This window comes from Mercenaria mercenaria, chromosome 4, assembly GCF_021730395.1.
Source record: "Mercenaria mercenaria strain notata chromosome 4, MADL_Memer_1, whole genome shotgun sequence".
Classification (NCBI taxonomy): Eukaryota; Metazoa; Mollusca; class Bivalvia; order Venerida; family Veneridae; genus Mercenaria; species Mercenaria mercenaria.
This window is the reverse complement of record NC_069364.1, coordinates 24,638,449-24,657,446: the sequence shown is the minus strand read 5'-3', so window position 1 is coordinate 24,657,446 and position 18,998 is coordinate 24,638,449. Positions and strand designations below refer to the sequence as shown.

The window sequence follows — 18,998 nt, the reverse complement described above, 5'->3', positions numbered from 1 at the left end:
GTAGTTTATAATAATTGTTTCTGGTCGATTGTGAAGAAAGCTCAAAGCTACCACTCTCAACTCCACTTCTTAGAAAAATTTTGCAGATTTTCTTCCTTGAGCTTACAGAGAGAGTTGGATACTTTGCAAAGACTTTCTTGGGCTTACTGGAAGAGTTGTCTACTTCGCAAAGACCTTTGTTGAGCGTTCTGGAAGAGATAGTTTTGAAAGTTTTTCTTTCTTGAGCTAACAGGGAGAGTTGAATATTTTGCAAGGACTTTCTTTCTTAAGCATACTGAGAAAGTTGGATATTTTTCTTTCTTGAGCTTACTGGAAAAGATAGATAGTTTGCAAAGATTTCCTTTCTTAAGCATACTGGAAGAGATAGATAGTTTGCAAAAAATACCGGGCCTCTGGATTGACGGTCAAGCGTGTTACCACTAGACCATCGGCCAACCCTCATTGTCACTATAGTAAAAATGGTCGGCATGAAAAGTGAAAATTTATTTATTTTGTTAGGTTTAACGTCGCACCGACACAACTTTAGGTCATATGGCGACTTTCCAGCTTTGTTGGTGGAGGAAGACCCCAGGGTAGACCCATCGACCTTCCGTAAGCCAGCTGGAAGGCTTCCTAACATGAAGATTTCAACGCCCCGTTTGACCGTGGATTAATATATATCACACTACATGCAACGAGTAATGGAATTAGTTACTTTGAAAATATTAAATTATTAGTTAGTCTGTAATTTGATTAATTACTTTGCCATGTTATAAACTTTGCCCTGATCAAGATTCTGTCACGATATTCAAACAAGAAAACATCAGATTATAAATACTTTTAATATTTTTAGTTTATTTTTTTAAGGCTTCCACATGAAAATAAATAACATTGTATGACTCATATACAGAAGCACTTCTTGAAACAAATGATGAGTTATACGGCAAATTATCATCAGTTCTTTCGTTTGTCAATCCTAAAATGGGGTAGTTAAAGATGTCCAAATATGAATATTGTGATTTCTAGGCGGGATACGCCCGCACTGTTTCTTTTATTTCCGCTCTACAGACCGCACACGTGCGTTGTCTCTGTGCACATTCTATACACGATACCATATGTCCACATGGAATAAACACAATGCACGCATCTTTGTCCATACATATTTTGCAGGCCATTCTATCTTTTAAATTCCGATTTTCTGCCACCAGACGATCTTGATCTGAAAATAGATTTTACCTCTGGCTATGTACATGTACACCTATATCAAAATTAACAAGTAAAACTTATAGTCACAAATGTTCAGTAAATGGCTGCAATTCTGTTAGATATTGAAATGTTCATAATTTTCCATTAAGTTCTTTCATAGCCTGAAATGATATAAGAAGACCTAGCCGATAGAATGAACAATTAGAACAATTCTGTATTACCCTTAATATTTTATTTTCTATGTAAAGTACAAAATGGCTTAAAGATGTTTCTGCATGATGTAACATTATGTACTTTAAAGTTTTATCTTTCTTATGCAGGAAATATATATATATATATATATATATCTGTCTTTATAGGAAATATGTTCAGTATGCTCAGACATTTACTAAATTCATGTCAAACACGTGTTTAGAATACTTAGTACATAAAACAAGAACTATGATCTAAGAACGGAAGTAGTGTTAAATGCGATAAAAACTAGTATGGTATTATTACAACGCAATTATTAAAAAAATTGTCTACCGGTATCATGAGTATCAAGATTCTCAGAGCCAAAATCCCTCGAACTAACAAGATGTTGATGTTCTGTTAAGCCATTTGATACTGTTGTATTATTAGTCTGTTGTGATGGTGCAACTGCATGGATGTTTCGAGGCGTGGTTACCATGTTGCTATTAAGAAACTCGTGAATAAAGTGAACTCTTAGTTCTTCTCTACCTGTGGACAAATATTAAAGCAAATTTAGTATAATGTTTAACTTCTAAAATATTCTCATGTTTTCAAGTGCTAATTAAGATCAAGTCGTTGCGGAAAGTTAATGTATTTGTAACTCTTATTGGTACTTGAGTTTGCCGTGTACATGCAAATGCGGATAACGCAGATTATTGATGTGTAGTTAACTTAATTGTACTTTGAGCGATATTTCAATATCTTAATAGCTACGTCCGGGCACTTCATATGATTTCCTAACAACAGTCACTTCACCGATTTTAACAACAGAAGGACAAACAAATTTAATTTTAGTTCTTGCATACCGTATATAGACAAAATATGTCACTAACCGTACTTTTCCCTTGCCTTTTGAATAGCCTGTTCAACATCCTCTTGCCTATACTTTTTATCTATTAGAAGCAATGCGGCCTTACAATTTAAATCTTCTATTAGCTGGTCAGGAACAAGATGTTCTTCTGCTAGTCGTCTACTTAATTCCTTAGAATCAAATGAAACGTAAGTAAAAAAAATAATATATTCATACAGGCTAGATTTAAAGATCTCTTTGTAATTAAGAAGTGTTAAGTTTTTGCAATAAAAGTATGACTTTTTTTTAAATTAGTATTAGTAAATCCAACAGGAACGGGTAAAACCTTATTTCATTTCAGAGCGCAAGAGCAGGAAATATGCTAAAATGTCTCAAATGGTCAGCTACAAGTTAAAATTATGAAAATGCTATTTCGGTCACCTGTGTATCCATTTCGTTCATGTTTGCTGCTCTGTTTATGAAATCTTCTCCCATACACAGTTTTACATATTCACAATGTGGGAAAACTGTTGCATGCTGTATCCATGGATCATCACTTCGTTGCCAGTCTTTTACCCCACCACCACAGTAAAAGCACCTAACAGAGTCTTGGTTTCCTAAAACAGAAATAAGAATAGAATAGAACAGAACATATATTGATTAGTCTTAAGAATATAAAAAAGTATCGACAAATACGTGAACTATTACATACTGAAGGGTATACGTAATGCAGAGATAAAGCCCGCCCGCTTAGCTCAGTAGGTAAGAGCGTTGGTCTACGGATCTCGGGGTCGCGAGTTCGATCCTCGGGCGGGGCGTATGTTCTCCGTGACTATTTGATAAACGACATTGTGTCTGAAATCATTAGTCCTCCACCTCTGATTAATCATGTGGGGAAGTTGGCAGTTACTTGCGGAGAACAGGTTTGTACTGGTTCTGTACTGGTTAGGTTAACTGCCCGCCGTTACATGACTGAAATACTGTTGAAAAACGGTGTTAAACCCAAAACAAACAAACATAATGCAGAGATAAATCATATATTTTCATGGAAACCAACACGTAACAAAATGCACACACAAACAAAAACAAAAAGCACAAAAACGCGATAATCTACATGATAATACAGATAAAGATAACTTTTACTGTACATAAGAAATTAATTGACCTATGGACTGCCCTCTTATGTGTCTGTTTCCACGCAAAAATTATGTTTGAGATCATTTATAATTCCGTAACACTTAAAACAGTCACATATTTATTACACTTTTGCAAACATAATGATTAAATAAGAGCAAATGGTGAACTTTCATGAGACATTTTACTTTTAAAAGATGGGAAATAGAAAATACTAGCACGTGCGACGAGTAATGATCTTAAAAACGGTATTTCTAAAACAAGCAACCTTCATTTGCTTTTTATCTTAACGAAATATAACCATATAAAATTTAATGCTTTTAATATACGATATTTAAACTAGATATTCAAATTGCATAATATACCTTGAACAGATCTCTAGATTTAATATTTATCAGCTATAAAATTTGTATTTTTTTATTTGTTGCTTTATCTTGAAACAAATAGTTAGTTTTTTCTCCTCCTACAAACGATAAAATCATCGTCTGAAAAGCGATAATGTTGGCAGGACGATCGTATACTTAAGACAACCTTAATAACATCCTTAACATAACATGAAAACCATCAAACCGAATTAATTTATGTGTCGCATTCTTGCATTTGTTGTGTTTAACATTCAAGTTGGTGTAAGGCAATAATTATACAATGTTAATGTGCTTAATCATAAAAATGAAACAATGACAAATAATGCTGTTATGCAAAACTGGTATAATAAAGGGCTATTGGTACTTTGCGAAACGAAACGAAAGGAACGAGGGGCACTATATGGGGGGGATTAAAAAATCAAATTTAAATAATAAAAATCAATATATAATATTAAATTACATGAACTTTGTATAAACATCAGTTTTGGAATGATGTATAATATCAAATGAAACTCCTGATACGCAAAACATTAAGTATTAAACAGGTTTTGTCTTGTTTCGTTCCGTTACGCAAAATACCATTACCCACACAGGTATTGGTACTTTGCGAAACGGAACGAAACGAGAAAATTTTAATCTACTTGCATAAAATATTTCAGGAATTCATATCTAATAATCGTTTATTTGTGTATGTATGTATAAATGTCGATCCTGGATCTGCAAGTTATCCTTTTATGTATGAAGATTACAGGAGAATTTGTATGTTCGAGAAGGGAATATTTTTTGCATATTGTCTTGCAAGTATCTGCTTGTAATGAAATTTGGTTCCCATTAGCGACAACTTAACAAAGCAATAATCGGAAATTACTGCATCACACTGTAACTATGTACATACCTGCACACACATATATATATATGAACTTTCGTGAAGTACATAGGCATGCAATATAGCCGGACATACCGAATAATCATTTATGTTTGTATGTTTATATAATTGCCGAGTCTGGATCTGCAAGTCGCCTTTTTATGTTTTGAGATTGTACGAGTATTTGTATGTTTGTGAAGGAAATACTTTTTGCATATTGTCTTGCATGTAACTGCGTGTAATAAAATTTGATTCTCCTTTTATCTTTCAGTTGTAGTTGTCAACATCTTTATAAAATAAATTATATAAGTTATAACAAACTTTATCTTTTTATTTGTTACAGTAGTTGTCAGCATCTTTAATTACATAAATTATACATTTCTATAACAAACTTAGCCTTTCCTCTCTCGTTTCGTTCCGTTTCGCAAAGTACCAATACCCACACAGGTATTGGTACTTTGCGAAACGAAACGGAACGAGACAAATTTAATTCATTTACATAAAGTATTTCAGAAATATCGGTAGACTCTTCCAAGGATAATCATGTATGTGTATGTTGAACTGTCCAGCCTTGATTTGCAAATTAGCCTTTTACTTGTGAAAAATTACAGGATTTGTTTGTTTGTGAAGAGAATACCTTTTGCATATTCGATCCATGCATGTAACTGCTTGTAATGAAATTTGGTTCTCCTATTTATTTTTTCAATTCTTACTTGTCCGCATCTTGAATTACATAATGCATATATAACCAAATTAACTTTTCCGATCTCGTTTCGTTCCGTTTCGCAAAGTACCAATACCCACACAGGTATTGGTACTTTGCGAAACGAAACGGAACGAGAAATTTTTGATATATTTACATGAAATATTTCAGGAATTCATATCTATATATCGTTTATTGCTTGCATGTACAGTATTGGTTGAGCCTGGATTTGTAAGTCGTTGTTTTTCAAATAATTGGCGACGACTTAACAAAGCTATAATCTGAAATTACTGGTTTCATGCAACACACTGTAACTATGTACATACCTACACATATACCTTCATAAAATACATGGACATGCAATATAGCCGGACATACCGAATAATTATTCATATTTGTATGTATGTATAATTGCCGAATCTGGATCTGCAAGTCGCCTTTTTATGTTTTGAGATTATACGACAATTTTTATGTTTGTGAAGGAAATACTTTTTTGCATATTGTCTTGCATGTAACTGCGTGTAATAAAATTGGATTTTCTTTTTATCTTTTTATTTGTTACAGTAGTTGTCAGCATCTTTAATTACATAGATTATACATGTCTGTAACAAACTTAGCCTTGCCTCTCTCGTTTCGTTCCGTTTCGCAAAGTACCAATTCCCACACAGGTATTGGTACTTTGCGAAACGGAACGAAACGAATATTTCAGAACTTTCGGATAATCATTTATGTGTGTATGTATGTTTAACTGTCGAGCCTTGATCTGCAAATTATCCTTTTACTTGTGAAAATTACAGAATTTGTTTGTTCGTGAAGGAAATACCTTTTGCACATTTCCTTGCATGTAACTGCTTGTTATGAAATTTGCTTCTCCTTCTATTTATTTTTTTAATTCTTACTTGTCCGCATCTTAGATTACATAATGCATATAAAACCAAATTAGCTTTTCCGATCTCGTTTCGTTCCGTTTCGCAAAATACCCACACAGGTATTGGTACTTTGCGAAACGAAACGGAACGAGAAATGTTTAATATATTTACATGAAATATTTCAGGAGTTCATATCTATTTATCGTTGATTATTTGAATGTACAATAATGGTTGAGCCTGGATTGAAAAGTCGTTGTTATTCAATTAATTGGAGACAACAAAACCTTAAACGGAACTTACTGGTTTTATGTATCACACTGTAACTATGTACATACCTACATATGAACCTTCTTAAAATGCCTGGACATGCAATATAGCTGAACTTACCAAATAATCATTTATGTTTGAATAATTTCCGAGTCTGGATCGCCAAAAAACAAGGAAGAATATCCAACAGCGAAAGCTACGTTCCAAAAACGGAGCCTACTCCCCAAAGGCACACACGATCAACACACACACACACAACAACAACAACAACAACAACAACAAAACAAACATACAAGGACAAAACAAACAAAAACAGGAACACAGTGGGGCACCGCCATGGAACGGTCAAGTCGCCTTTTTATGTTTTGAGATTATACGTGAATTTGTATGTTTGTGAAGGGAATACTTTTTGCATATTTTCTTGCATGTAACTGCGTGTAATAAAATTTGATTCTTCTTTTATCTTTTTATTGGTAGTTGTCAGCATCAATAATTACATAATACATGTATATAACACACTTAGCATTTCCTTTCTCGTTTCGTTCCGTTTCGCAAAGTACCAATACCTGTCATTTGTGATAGGCTTTTTATAATACTTCCTAAATGTTAATTATTTTGACCATCCTGCTGTTCTCATTATAGTACCTATGGGAACATTTATTCGTGAAGCATGAGATCTGCAGATCTCATACAGTGAGATTTAAACAGATAAGTGTCAATTCCTGCACTATCTAGTATCTGATCCATCTTGCGATCGTATCTTTTGACACAGCTTTAAACGTTTTACTATACTGACAAACAACGATATGAATTCCTGAAATATTTCATGTAAATAAATTAAAATTCTCTCGTTTCGTTCCGTTTCGCAAAGTACCAATACCTGTGTGGGTATTGGTACTTTGCGAAACGGAACGAAACGAGAGAGGAAAGGCCAATTTGGTTATATATATGTATATGTGTTATTAAAGATGCTGACAACTATATATATATATTATACAAATTAAAAGAATAGTTAGAAGGAGAATCAAATTTTATAACACGCAGTTATATGCAAGGAACTATGCAAAAAGTATTCCCTTCACAAACATACAACTTCTCCTATCATCTCTAAACATATAAAGGAGACTTGCAGATTCAGGCTCGGCAATTATACATACATACAACTATAAATGATTATTTGATATGTGCGGCTCTATTGCAGGTCGAGGTATCTAATGAGGATAGGCCTACATGTATCTATGAAGGTACATAGGTATGTACATAGTTATAGTGTGCTGTATGGTACAAGTAATTTCCGGATATGGTTTTGTTAAGCTGTCGCTAATTACTTGAAAAACAATGACTTGCAGATCTAGACTCGACCATTATTGTACATGCAAGCATAAACGATTATTAGATATGTATTCCTGAAATATTTCATGTAAATATATTAAAACTTTCTCGTTTCGTTCCGTTTCGCAAAGTACCAATACCTGTGTGGGTATTGGTACTTTGCGAAACGGAACGAAACGAGATAGAAAAAGCTAATTTGGTTATAAATGCATCATTTAATTCAAGATTCTGACAAGTAAGAACTTAAGAATAAATAGAAGGAGCATCAAATTTTATTACATGCAAGGATGCAAGGAAATGTGCGAAAAGTATTCCCGTCACGAACATACAATTCTCCCGTAATCGTCACAGTGTGTAAAAAGATAACTTGCAGATCCAAGCTCGACGGTTACACTATAAACTTAATATACACATAAATGATTATCCGATATTCCTGAATATCTCATGTAAACAAATTAAAATTTTCTCGTTTCGTTCCGTTTCGCAAAGTACCAATACCCGTGTGGATATTGGTACTTTGCGAAACGGAACGAAACGAGATAGAAAAGCTAATTTGGTTAGATAGGATTATGTAATTCAAGATGCTGACAACTAAGAATTAAAAAATAAATAGTTAGAAGGAGAATCAAATTTCATTACACGCAGTAGATGCAAGGAAATATGCGAAAAGTATTCCCTTCACGAACATACAAATTCTCCTGTAATCTTCACACATAAAAAGATGCTGACAACTAAGAACTAAAAAATAAAGGATGCAAAGAAATATACGAAAAGTATTCCCTTCACGAACATACAAGTCTGTAATTTCCACACATAAAAAGATAACTTGCAGATAACTTGCAGATCCAAGCTCGACAGTTATACAAACTAACACACGTAAATGATTATCCGATATTGCTGAAATATATCATGTAAATAAATAGAAAATGTCTTGTTTCGTTCCGTTTCGCAAAGTACCAATACCTGCGAAACGGAACGAAACGAGACAGAAAAAGCTAATTTGGTTAGATACGATTATGTAATTCAAGATGCTGAGAATTAAAAAATAAATAGTTAGAAGGAGAATCAAATTTCATTACACGCTGTTACATGCAAGGAAATATACGAAAAATATTCCTTCCAGGAACATGAAAATTCTCCTGTAATCTTCACACATAAAAAAATAACTTGCAGATCCAAGTTCGACAGTTATACAAACATACAAATGTATATAAATTATCCAATATTCCTGAAATAGTTCGTGTAAATAAATTTCTCTCGTTTCGTTCCGTTTCGCGAAGTACCAATACCTGTGTGGGTATTGGTACTTTGCGAAACGGAACGAGAGAGAGGAAAGGCTAATTTGGTTATATATATGTATTATGTAATTAAAGATGCTGACAACTACAAATCAAAAAAAAAGTTTGAAGGAGAATCAGATTTTATAACACGCAGTTACGTGCAAGGAAATATGCAAAAAGTATTTCCTTTACAAACATACAAACTGTCCTATTATCTCTAAACATAAAAAGGCGACTTGCAGATCCAGGCTCGGCAATTATACATGCATACAACCATAAGTGAGTATTTCATATGTCCGGCTATATTGCATGTCAATGTATCTTTTAATGGTACATGTATCTATGAAGGTACATAGGTTATGTACATAGTTAAAGTTGGTTGCATAGTACGTGTGATTTCTGGATATGGCTTTGTTAAGCAGTCGCCAATTACTTGAAAATAATGACTTGCAGATCCAGGCTTGACCATTATTGTACACGCAAACATAAACGGTTATTAGACATGAATTCCTGAAATATTTCATGTAAATAAATTAAAATTTTCTCGTTTCGTTCCGTTTCGCAAAGTACCAATACCTGTGTTGGTATTGGTACTTTGCGAAACGGAACGAAACAAGACAAAATCTATTTCATTTCTTTATGTTTTGCGTACCATGAGTTTCATCGGACATTATACATCATTCGACAGTTTATGTTTACAAGACTTTATATATATCCGGTACATCATATAGGGTTGCTCTAGTTCAAATACTATTGCGCTTGTTAACAGATGTATGCATTCATAATCATTCAGTGTTATGCTTTTAACTACTATGAATGTATATCAAAGAAAAGATAGGGTTTTATTCCTTTTCACCGATATATCTAACCCCTTTTAATGTTTGTTTCGTTCCGTTTCGCAAAATACCAATACCTGTGTGGGTAATGGAACGAAACAAGACAAAACACGTTTCATACTTGATGTTTTGCATATCATTAGTTTCATCGGACATTATACATCATTCAACAACTGATGTTTATACAGGGTTCATGTAATTTACTATAATATTTTGATTTTTAAAATTAAAATTTGATTTTTTATTTCCCCCCATATGGTGCCCCTCGTTCCGTTTCGTTTCGTTCCGTTCCGTTTCGCAAAGTACCAATAGCCTAATAAAGTGGCAGTATATATAAAAGACAAAATTTGAAACAATAAACATGATGTAAGAACATACATTTATGCATTTTCAAAATCGCGTAAAGATTTATAATGTTATTTAATCGTTGTATAATGAGTCTTCATAACAGTTATTAACATTCGTATATTGTTAACATGTATAGATCCGCTTGTAAAGTATCGCATCAATATTTAAAAAGTACCTGTTGCGTAAAATCCCGCCTTCGCCAGGTCTTCAATAGCTATCCCATCTCTTGACCAGTCTTCGAATGTCACAAGTCTTTCTTTCATCAAAGCATAATCAGGATTCTTTGGTCTTCCATTCGTAATTCCAGGATAACGCTCCATATGTTCATTCCAACCGCACAAATGTGCCCGCTCGATTCAAATTTAGTATGCTAAAATTAAACCTAACCTTTTGCTAAAAATAGAAATGTAGTTGGAAAACCATGATCGAAGGGTTTAAAAATAAAAGTAACTGAAGTGTAACATTTTTCTGTAGTTTTGTTAAACAATCTTTATGCTTGATTAAGTTTATTCTTTGGTTAATGTGTGTAAATATACTGAATATTTACATTAAAAAAAAGAAAAATTCTGACCAAAAAAAGCGAAGTTTAAGATATTGATAATTAACAGTTTGAAAATGGCCACTATTTGCAGAGGTTTGCAAGAACATCAAGTAATGTCTGTGGGCCCATAATGATATATGTGGAAAAAGCACACTAATTCTGGGTCGTGACTGCATTTCGGCTTGTTTTCATATGAGAATATAAATGCACATTAATAAGGGCCATAATTTTACAACAAAGGCAACCCCTTCAAATTATATGATGAATTCAAAAGAAAAACATACAATCCTTTACATTCTTTAGAGTAATGTTTTGTCTTGTTTTTCGAGCAAAAATAAGAAAAGCGTTGTAACGGAAAATATTTGTATAACAGACAAGTGTATGTTTGTTGCTGATTTCATCAAACATTCTCTGACATCGGTGAAATCTACATAAACCCCGTAGCTATAATGGCTGTGGGTTCTCTAAACAGGTGGGAGTGTTACGCACACAAGTGACAAAATCACTGCCAGTCTCAGCAAGCCTTAGGCTACAACCCCAAACACCTCAGCACGTCCCTGTTATCTTACTTAAAACCAACAATTTTCTTATTAAAACGAGTGCATATTTTTAAATACTGGTTATTTTTATATAATATTTGGAATGAGCACTTTTTGTGTCCTGACATCTGTCAAACAGGGGGTTAATGTCGGAACTCGGATTCAAATTTATGGCAAATGAAACATTTCTTTCGCTAACTTTGTTTAAGTCTATCTTCATGCTATGAATAGTTTCAGATCGATTTATTTTCCTGAAAAAAAGACCTTTGATCTGTTTTCATCGCATAAACGATATAGTAAACAGACTGAAAACGATACATTCTTTCTACTCTTTCCCTAAAAGTCGCAACATTATGGTTTTGATTTTTCCCGCACTGGTCAACGAGTTTTTGCGTGTTTTCTCTTCAATATTTCAGATACTTTTTATTTTGAAATTAAGAAAGATAGAAAATGTTATTACTTTTTTTTGCACGGAATAAATTTACACTACAGAAAGGTTGACTGAAGTTACATACTAAAGTTGGCCCTTTAGTCAAATGGAGTATAAAATCCTTAAAAACGAAATGTTCCTGAAATGCTTACGTGATTTCTTTACGGATCCTGTAGTAATCTGCTCTAAAGTTTAACTTGTTTATTTACATTTATCAATTTTTGCTTAAGAATTTTATATAACATGTACAGTGCAACCTCTGTAGAGCAACACCTTTTGGGAAATACAAATATTGACTGTTATGTAGAGGTTGCTGTTCTGGAGGGGTTTAAATTTGATCGTATATTTCAGCTTAGGGAAATTTTGATGATGTTGTTATAGAGAGGTTTAGCTTAAGAGAGGTCGCTCTGGAAAATGTACTGTACTTGCCTAAAAATTATAGTACCAAACATAAACATAAAGATATTGCACTATGCAAATACTAAAGCAATCTTTTATTTACAAAAAAAAATAGTATGCCCACATTGAAAAGAAGCATTGTAATGTCACGGTAAGAACTGGGAGAATGTGATAGACGGCCGGGTACCCGGCCCAGTCACCCTGTGACATTTGCGCCCAACATGGGACTCTGACAGCACTACACTGGTTTAGTCTCCGACGCCTGAAATTGCTTATATAATAACATTCCCGATAGTGGGAAATATGTCACGGTATAGAACTTGAAAATTAAAACGGGAGAAAATGTGTGGACGGCCGGTAGCTCAGTCAGTAGGCATCGGAACGATAATCCTAGGCCCCGGGGTTCGAGTCCAGTCTGGCTGCACATTTTCTCACCCTGTGAAAAACTAATTGTTTTTAAAAACTAAATACCCTTTTGGGGAATAATTTAACAACAACAGTAGGTTTTTTTATAAGAGGTGTCAAACTTTGTATATTATACAATCAGAGACCCAATTTGTTTTGAATATTTAGAAAAAGAAGAAAGAAAATGGTAAAAACAAACATTAAAGGACGAAAAAATGCGGTGTTTCTGTGTATACGTGTACGGTTCATATAATTATATATACAAGCATTTGTTTTTAATTTATCGTGCATATACTACTCTCGCACGGTATTTGTAACAATAACATTTAAATGCTACTATGAGAAACGGGAATGGGGTTAGTGAAACCATTATCCGTGACAAAATAATTGTACTAATATTTTGAATATAAAGAAACTCTTGATTTACCATGTCAGTAAACCCTAAATTTAAACCAATAAAGACATAATCGACTCTTCCGAAAATGTTTTCGTTATCGTCCTCTATTAATAGTTACCATTGTGTATGTTGGGACAAGATCTATTTTATTAAAAACTGTCTTGTTAGAGGATTGAGAATGATTCTGGTGCACATAAATAACCACACAAAATTCATTAGTACATTATTTTGCCACTGAACTTTTCCAAGGCAGTCGCAACTGTGTTCTTGTCTAAATGAGCATGTTGCCTGCGTGCGTGTGTGCGTGCGTGCGTTTGCGTGTGTGTTTTACTTTGACCATGCATTTTAGTGTAAAATGTGGTAATATGTGAAAACAGCAGCAGAGTTTTTTTTTTCACCCGTCTCCGTTCGTGGATTGTCCTATGAGTCATTGTCTTTATTATTTTGTTTTTCGTTTTTTTAGTGAAATATCATAATCACTTTTTTTTGTAGTGAAATGTCATAATTTCTGTTTTTATTTATTAACATTTTCCCCGGGCTTTAATATCTTTGGTTTCAGGCGGATAAGCCCAATTGTGTCTTTTATATCAGCCCTACAGACTGCACACTTGTTTTGTCTGCCACACATTGCCTGAAATGATACCATGTGCCCGCAGGGAATAAACACAATACATGCATCATTGTCCGACATATTTTGCAGGTAATCCTGTTTTTTCAGAGCACGGTTCTCTTCCAACAAACATCTTGTTCTGAAAAATGAATACCCCTTTTTTGATTGCATTTTTGTATAACTACCCGTAAGAACCATTTACAAACGAAATTAGAGGCTTTGTATTGTGTGTTCATAGTTACCCATTTACAGAATCTAGAAGTCAAATTTATTAAGGGGTTTTCCCATTTTGAAATATGTCTGTAACATTTCTGTTTCTTAAAAAGAAACAACTGCAAATATTCTTGGGTATACTAGTAACTGATCTACGTTAGCTATGTGGTCTTTTGGCCCCCCTAGGATTTAATTAAAAAAATTTAAATTTGGGACATAGGAAAGGTTTTTAAGTTCATTTAAGGAAATTTGACAAATCTAATCAAATGCAATAATTTTTGTCCTAATTCCTTTTGCTTTATATCAATATGACCTTGATATACATAATTTGGATAGCTTAGTCACTTAAAAGATAAAGTCCTTACTGGGAAACAATAAATTCATGGATAAATGACTTTTTGTATTTATCTAAAAATACCCATTTAATTTGAGAAAAAGACTAATAAGTACTTTAAAAAACACATACTATCAAAAAGGTGGAATAATATAAATGAATATAATCTTGTTGCTGTAAGATTCACTTTTTAGACACATTTCAAAGTAAACACCAACTTGACTTATTTCATTTCTTCTACGTATCACCTAACTATCCAAATTTCAGTGCATTTGGGGATTTACTGCATTATTAAAATATAGCACCATGGGCGTAGGAGCGAGTTTAAACTCTGGGGGGGGGCCAAACCTTTTCGACCGGCGGTTTGGGGGGGGGGGGGGGGGGGGGGGAGGTGTTAGGGCAAGGTATCCTCGGGGCATTATCATGACAAAGACTCCCAAAACCTTGTACAGGGATTAATTGGGGCCATAGGCCCCTCAAACCTTTTTTTTAGCAATCATTGATTATTCAGATGAATACACATACGACTAGGGACTGAACTGTCTTAACATCATATTATGTATTGTTCTAATTAAGTGTGCCATTTTTTTTTAAAATTCTTCTGTTGAACCCTGGACAACAATCAATTAGCACTGCATTTGTCTTATTGTGGTATAAAGTTGTGGAAATACATTTCCCTTGAATGGGGCAAAAGAAAAACAAAAAAATACATAACTTACATGCGTAAGCAGGCTTAATAGTTAGGCCTACATTGATTTTGCAGACGCTCAAACCGGAACGTAATGATTTTTGCTTAATGATATATTATTTTTATAAAATGTAAACAATTCTTGTCGTGGCGCGTACAATTTCAGTAGTCACACTACGGAAAGAAAACATTTTTAGTCTGAATACAAGGGAAGGCCAAATGCAACAGAAATCAGGTTGAAAAGAATTATATGATGCTAAGTAAATGTTATATTAGACTGCAATTTATATCTCTTTTCCAGAATATTCGGGGGGGGGGGGGGTGCAAACTATACTTTGGCCCCCCCTCTCCTAGCTTTGGGGGGCCTGGCCCCTGCTGCCCCCCCCCCCCCCCCCCTGCTCCTACGCCTATGAGCACAGTCAAAGTGTCTGAAAATTATTAAGTATTGCCATTGGGATAATAAAGCGACGATAAAGATCTAAATGAATTTACCAGTACAAGTGCATCATCATATATGTCTTTTCTCCAAGAGACTCAGAGACGTTACCCCACAAATTGACTGGAACATGTACTGGTCGTTCCGTGTAGCCATTTGACAATTCAAATGGTTGGTTGGTCGTGAAGAAGAAAATTTTTCTTTAAATACAGGGCGGGTAAACGTCTCGCTTTCAAGTAGAGCCTCGAGAATATGATGAGCCCTTAAATCCCCGCTACCTGTAAAAGAAAATGTTCAAACTGATCATGATCATAAACTGTGTATGATTTTTTTAAAAATTTTAAAACCCGTATGTGTAAAAATTGCAACGGAAGTTTGAAGTTGGCCAAACCGGGGAAATTGGTGGGCACGTGGTCAAATTTCATATCAGGGTTCAATTTCTGTTTCTTAGGTAGGCATGATTGTTCAATAATGGGAAAAATCATGTTAAGTGAAAAGTCCAAGAACTTGTTTGTCTTTTCCGATTTTAACTGCAGAGGAAAAAAATAGTGCATGTTAGAATTTATATTTCTTAAGTACCTTCTAACACAGTAATTGTACCATTTTCATTATGTTTTCAAAAAAAAATACCTCTCAGTTTAACTAACCATGCTTTTTTCTTTCTCTTTCAATCGCGTGTTCAACATCCTCTTTCTTGTACCCTTCTCCATAAGAACAAGATGCCTTACTATTCAAATCTTCTATCACTATCAGGAACAAGACTTTTTTCACATGCCCAAATGTTGATTCCTTAAAACGAATCAATTAATAGATAATAATTTTCAAAAAAGTCCATCAAGATAGAAGTAAGACTTTGAATCTCCAACTTTCCCGAAAATTACATGCAAAAACGCAAATGTAAATAAAGCAAATGAATTCTTTATTGACTGGCCAAAATGACAATCTTCAAAATGTAAGATCAAATAATTCACAATGATGTATTGCTTAAATGTTGCCCATGGAACTCTGACAGGTTCAAGTTGGATTTAACGATAAATCAAAATTTCAGTTAGCAAATTTAAAATTGTTATTAAGAAAAATCGTTCTGACTAGCAATTCAGAGATGTTGATCAATTAAAATTTCTGGTTTGTCTTTAAAGTATGATTTATATCAATGGTACACTCAGACAATAAACAATGTCAAAACAGACAAAGTCCGACCGGAAGAAATATGTCGATCATAAGGAACGGTGACTCGAGACTTAAGATTCAAATAAATAGTGGCGTTTGATATACATTATAACATGACTCGATTGCTCTTCAGTGAAACAAAGGATGAGGTCAAGTGTTTTATATTGACGAACTGACTTGCGAGAGAATATTTTCACGGAATTATAAATGTTATCAATCATAATTGTTTTTAATCACCATTGCATCTTTTCCATCCACATAGTGTGCCTTTTTTATAAAATCTTCTTCTACATGTAGCTTTAAAAGTCACAATCTGAAAATGTCTTGCATGCTCTATCCAAGGGTCATCATCCTGTTGCCAGTGTTGCATCCCTCCTCCGCAGTAAAACATTTACAGAGTCTCGGCTTCCTGGAACAGGAATATAATTACTAAACCTTTTTAAATTAACTACAGTTTATGTGTAAAAGTTTGCCTTGCGTCAGCAGAAAAAAATAATATGAATGTTTTCTTTGTTTAAATCAGTTTAAATAGCCATTTTAAAAGTTAGAATAAAAACAATAACTTCCATTTAATGAATTAATTTCGTAAATTTAAAATATGTGCATTTATCCTTTTCAAAAATATTTTCGAAAAAAAAACATCGGTCTTACATAATCAAATATTCAATAAAGAACATTTTAAAAGTTTTTTCTGCTTTGTAGACTTTTCAAATAAATAATCTATTAGGTTTTACAAATTATCTTATAAAAAAACAGCATATAAACAAACTTTTTTATTTTCTCACATTTTTTCAAAACGTGTTTTGGTTAAAAATTCCCCGCATTTTGTTAAACTCGCATTTGCGTTAGTTAAAGAATGTGATTAATTTTTGGGGAAGTGATAAGCGTTCTGAAAGTTACACCACAATTATCGGTATCATGGTCAAATATCACAAATAAATGCAACATTAATCGATATATCAGGGGGTCACTAAATCACGCACGTATTTGCAATGCTAACATGTTTACTTTATTATTGAAAAAGGGAATAAGGTAGTGAAACACTAATCCGTGACAAAATTGTTGTAAATACTTTTTAATCGAAATTTCCCATAAAGAAAACCCAGATTTACCATGAAGAAGCCCCATTACCAATAAACACTGATAAAAGACATATAATAATAATCGATAGCGTTTTTGTTGTCGTTTTCTATTCATACTATCAATGTAACAGGTAAAATAGAGTAAGGTAACTAGATGTCTTCGTATGCGGAAGAGCATTAGTGTCATGTGCATTTTATTTATTGTATTTTATAGTCAGTCGAGATTTCGAGTGAGTTACATATTGTCTCTATTTTCTTTGCGATTGTCAAGGCCAAAACTGTTCATCCTTAGAAAATAAAGGCATGGATACATTTACCCACACATCAATATAATGCATCAAGTAGGGACTTAAACTTAAACTTCTGACATACTCTAGCTTTTACAGTTTTTCTTTATTTCCGCTATATATACCTACATTTACTTGTATAGTATGCTCGTGCTGTACGCACTAGGTCAAAAACCATTCAAGATATTGTCAAAATGGTGCAATATTCTAAGAAATCATGTTTGGTAAAGAAGTGAGATTATTGAAGTACATGTAATAGAAGGCAAAATATATATTTCCAAACAAAGTGATCCCAATTCTTCTCCTGAACAATTCAGTACACACAATATGAACAGAAATGGTCTCTGACTCTACATAACTTTTAAAAAATCATAGTTTAACTAACCTATACACCCAACCTCACTAGTTGGTTTAATTTAAAAGTTTATGCAATACATATTAAATGAATCCATATAGTAGACAACTTAGTGGTCGATAATGGTAATAAGTTATAGATCACCTGTTGAATAAGTTATTGTTTTCACTTCGATGCGCTCCGTTTACTGCAAATATTTCAGTAGAAGGTCAATAAATATGTGTCCAATCCCCAATTAAGATATTAACATTTGAAAAATTCTAGTATCTAGTAAAAAAAAACAAAAAAAAACTCATTTCTTGTTTGATCCTTGTTAGACAAATAGAATTGGTTTACATGATAAATGTAGCGACGTGATCATGTCCAAACTTGTTATGTCTGACAATATGTCAGCAAAATATGTCCGTAATTTTACAACAAACTTATTAAGTACCTGTAGCATAAAATCCCGCACTCGATAATTCTTCAATAGAGATCCCATTTGTTGACCAGTCTTTGAATGTTGCCACGTCTTTGAATGTTGCCAGTCTTTCCGTTACCATGGAATAATCAGGATTCTTTGGTCTTCCATTTGATATTCCAGGATAACGATCCATGGTTTGTTCTAGCACTTAACTACGATTGTGAATATGATCTAATAATGTGGAAAGCCATTAGAAACTATTTATAGTATACAATTATGTATACGCTATTTAAAATAAAAAAGACAAAAAGACAGAAAAATGATCAATAGAACATTAAACATTCTTTTACATTAATGAAATCCTTCAAATATGCATTTTATTGATGTGTATGACAAGGAGCCATTTTTAAAAACGCATATTGTGAGAAAACGCATCCACTTAATTAGCTCAATAGGAAATGTGCAGATCTATGGAACACTATAGAAAGGGATATCTGACAGTAT

At 33.5% G+C, this 18,998-nt stretch overlaps 1 protein-coding gene across 1 annotated transcript; it reads right to left on the bottom strand.

The window, feature by feature from the left end:
* Nucleotides 1-817: 817 nt before the first annotated feature.
* Nucleotides 818-10,582, bottom strand: LOC123551130 (putative inhibitor of apoptosis). The gene is made up of 5 exons (XM_053540782.1): nt 10,381-10,582; nt 2,648-2,823; nt 2,250-2,397; nt 1,711-1,905; nt 818-1,198 (listed from the first exon to the last, which is right to left on the bottom strand). The coding sequence occupies exons 1-5, from the start codon at nt 10,523-10,525 to the stop codon at nt 1,002-1,004; spliced, it is 861 nt and encodes a 286-aa protein (XP_053396757.1). The 5' UTR covers nt 10,526-10,582; the 3' UTR covers nt 818-1,001.
* Between the last annotated feature and the right edge of the window lie 8,416 nt (nt 10,583-18,998).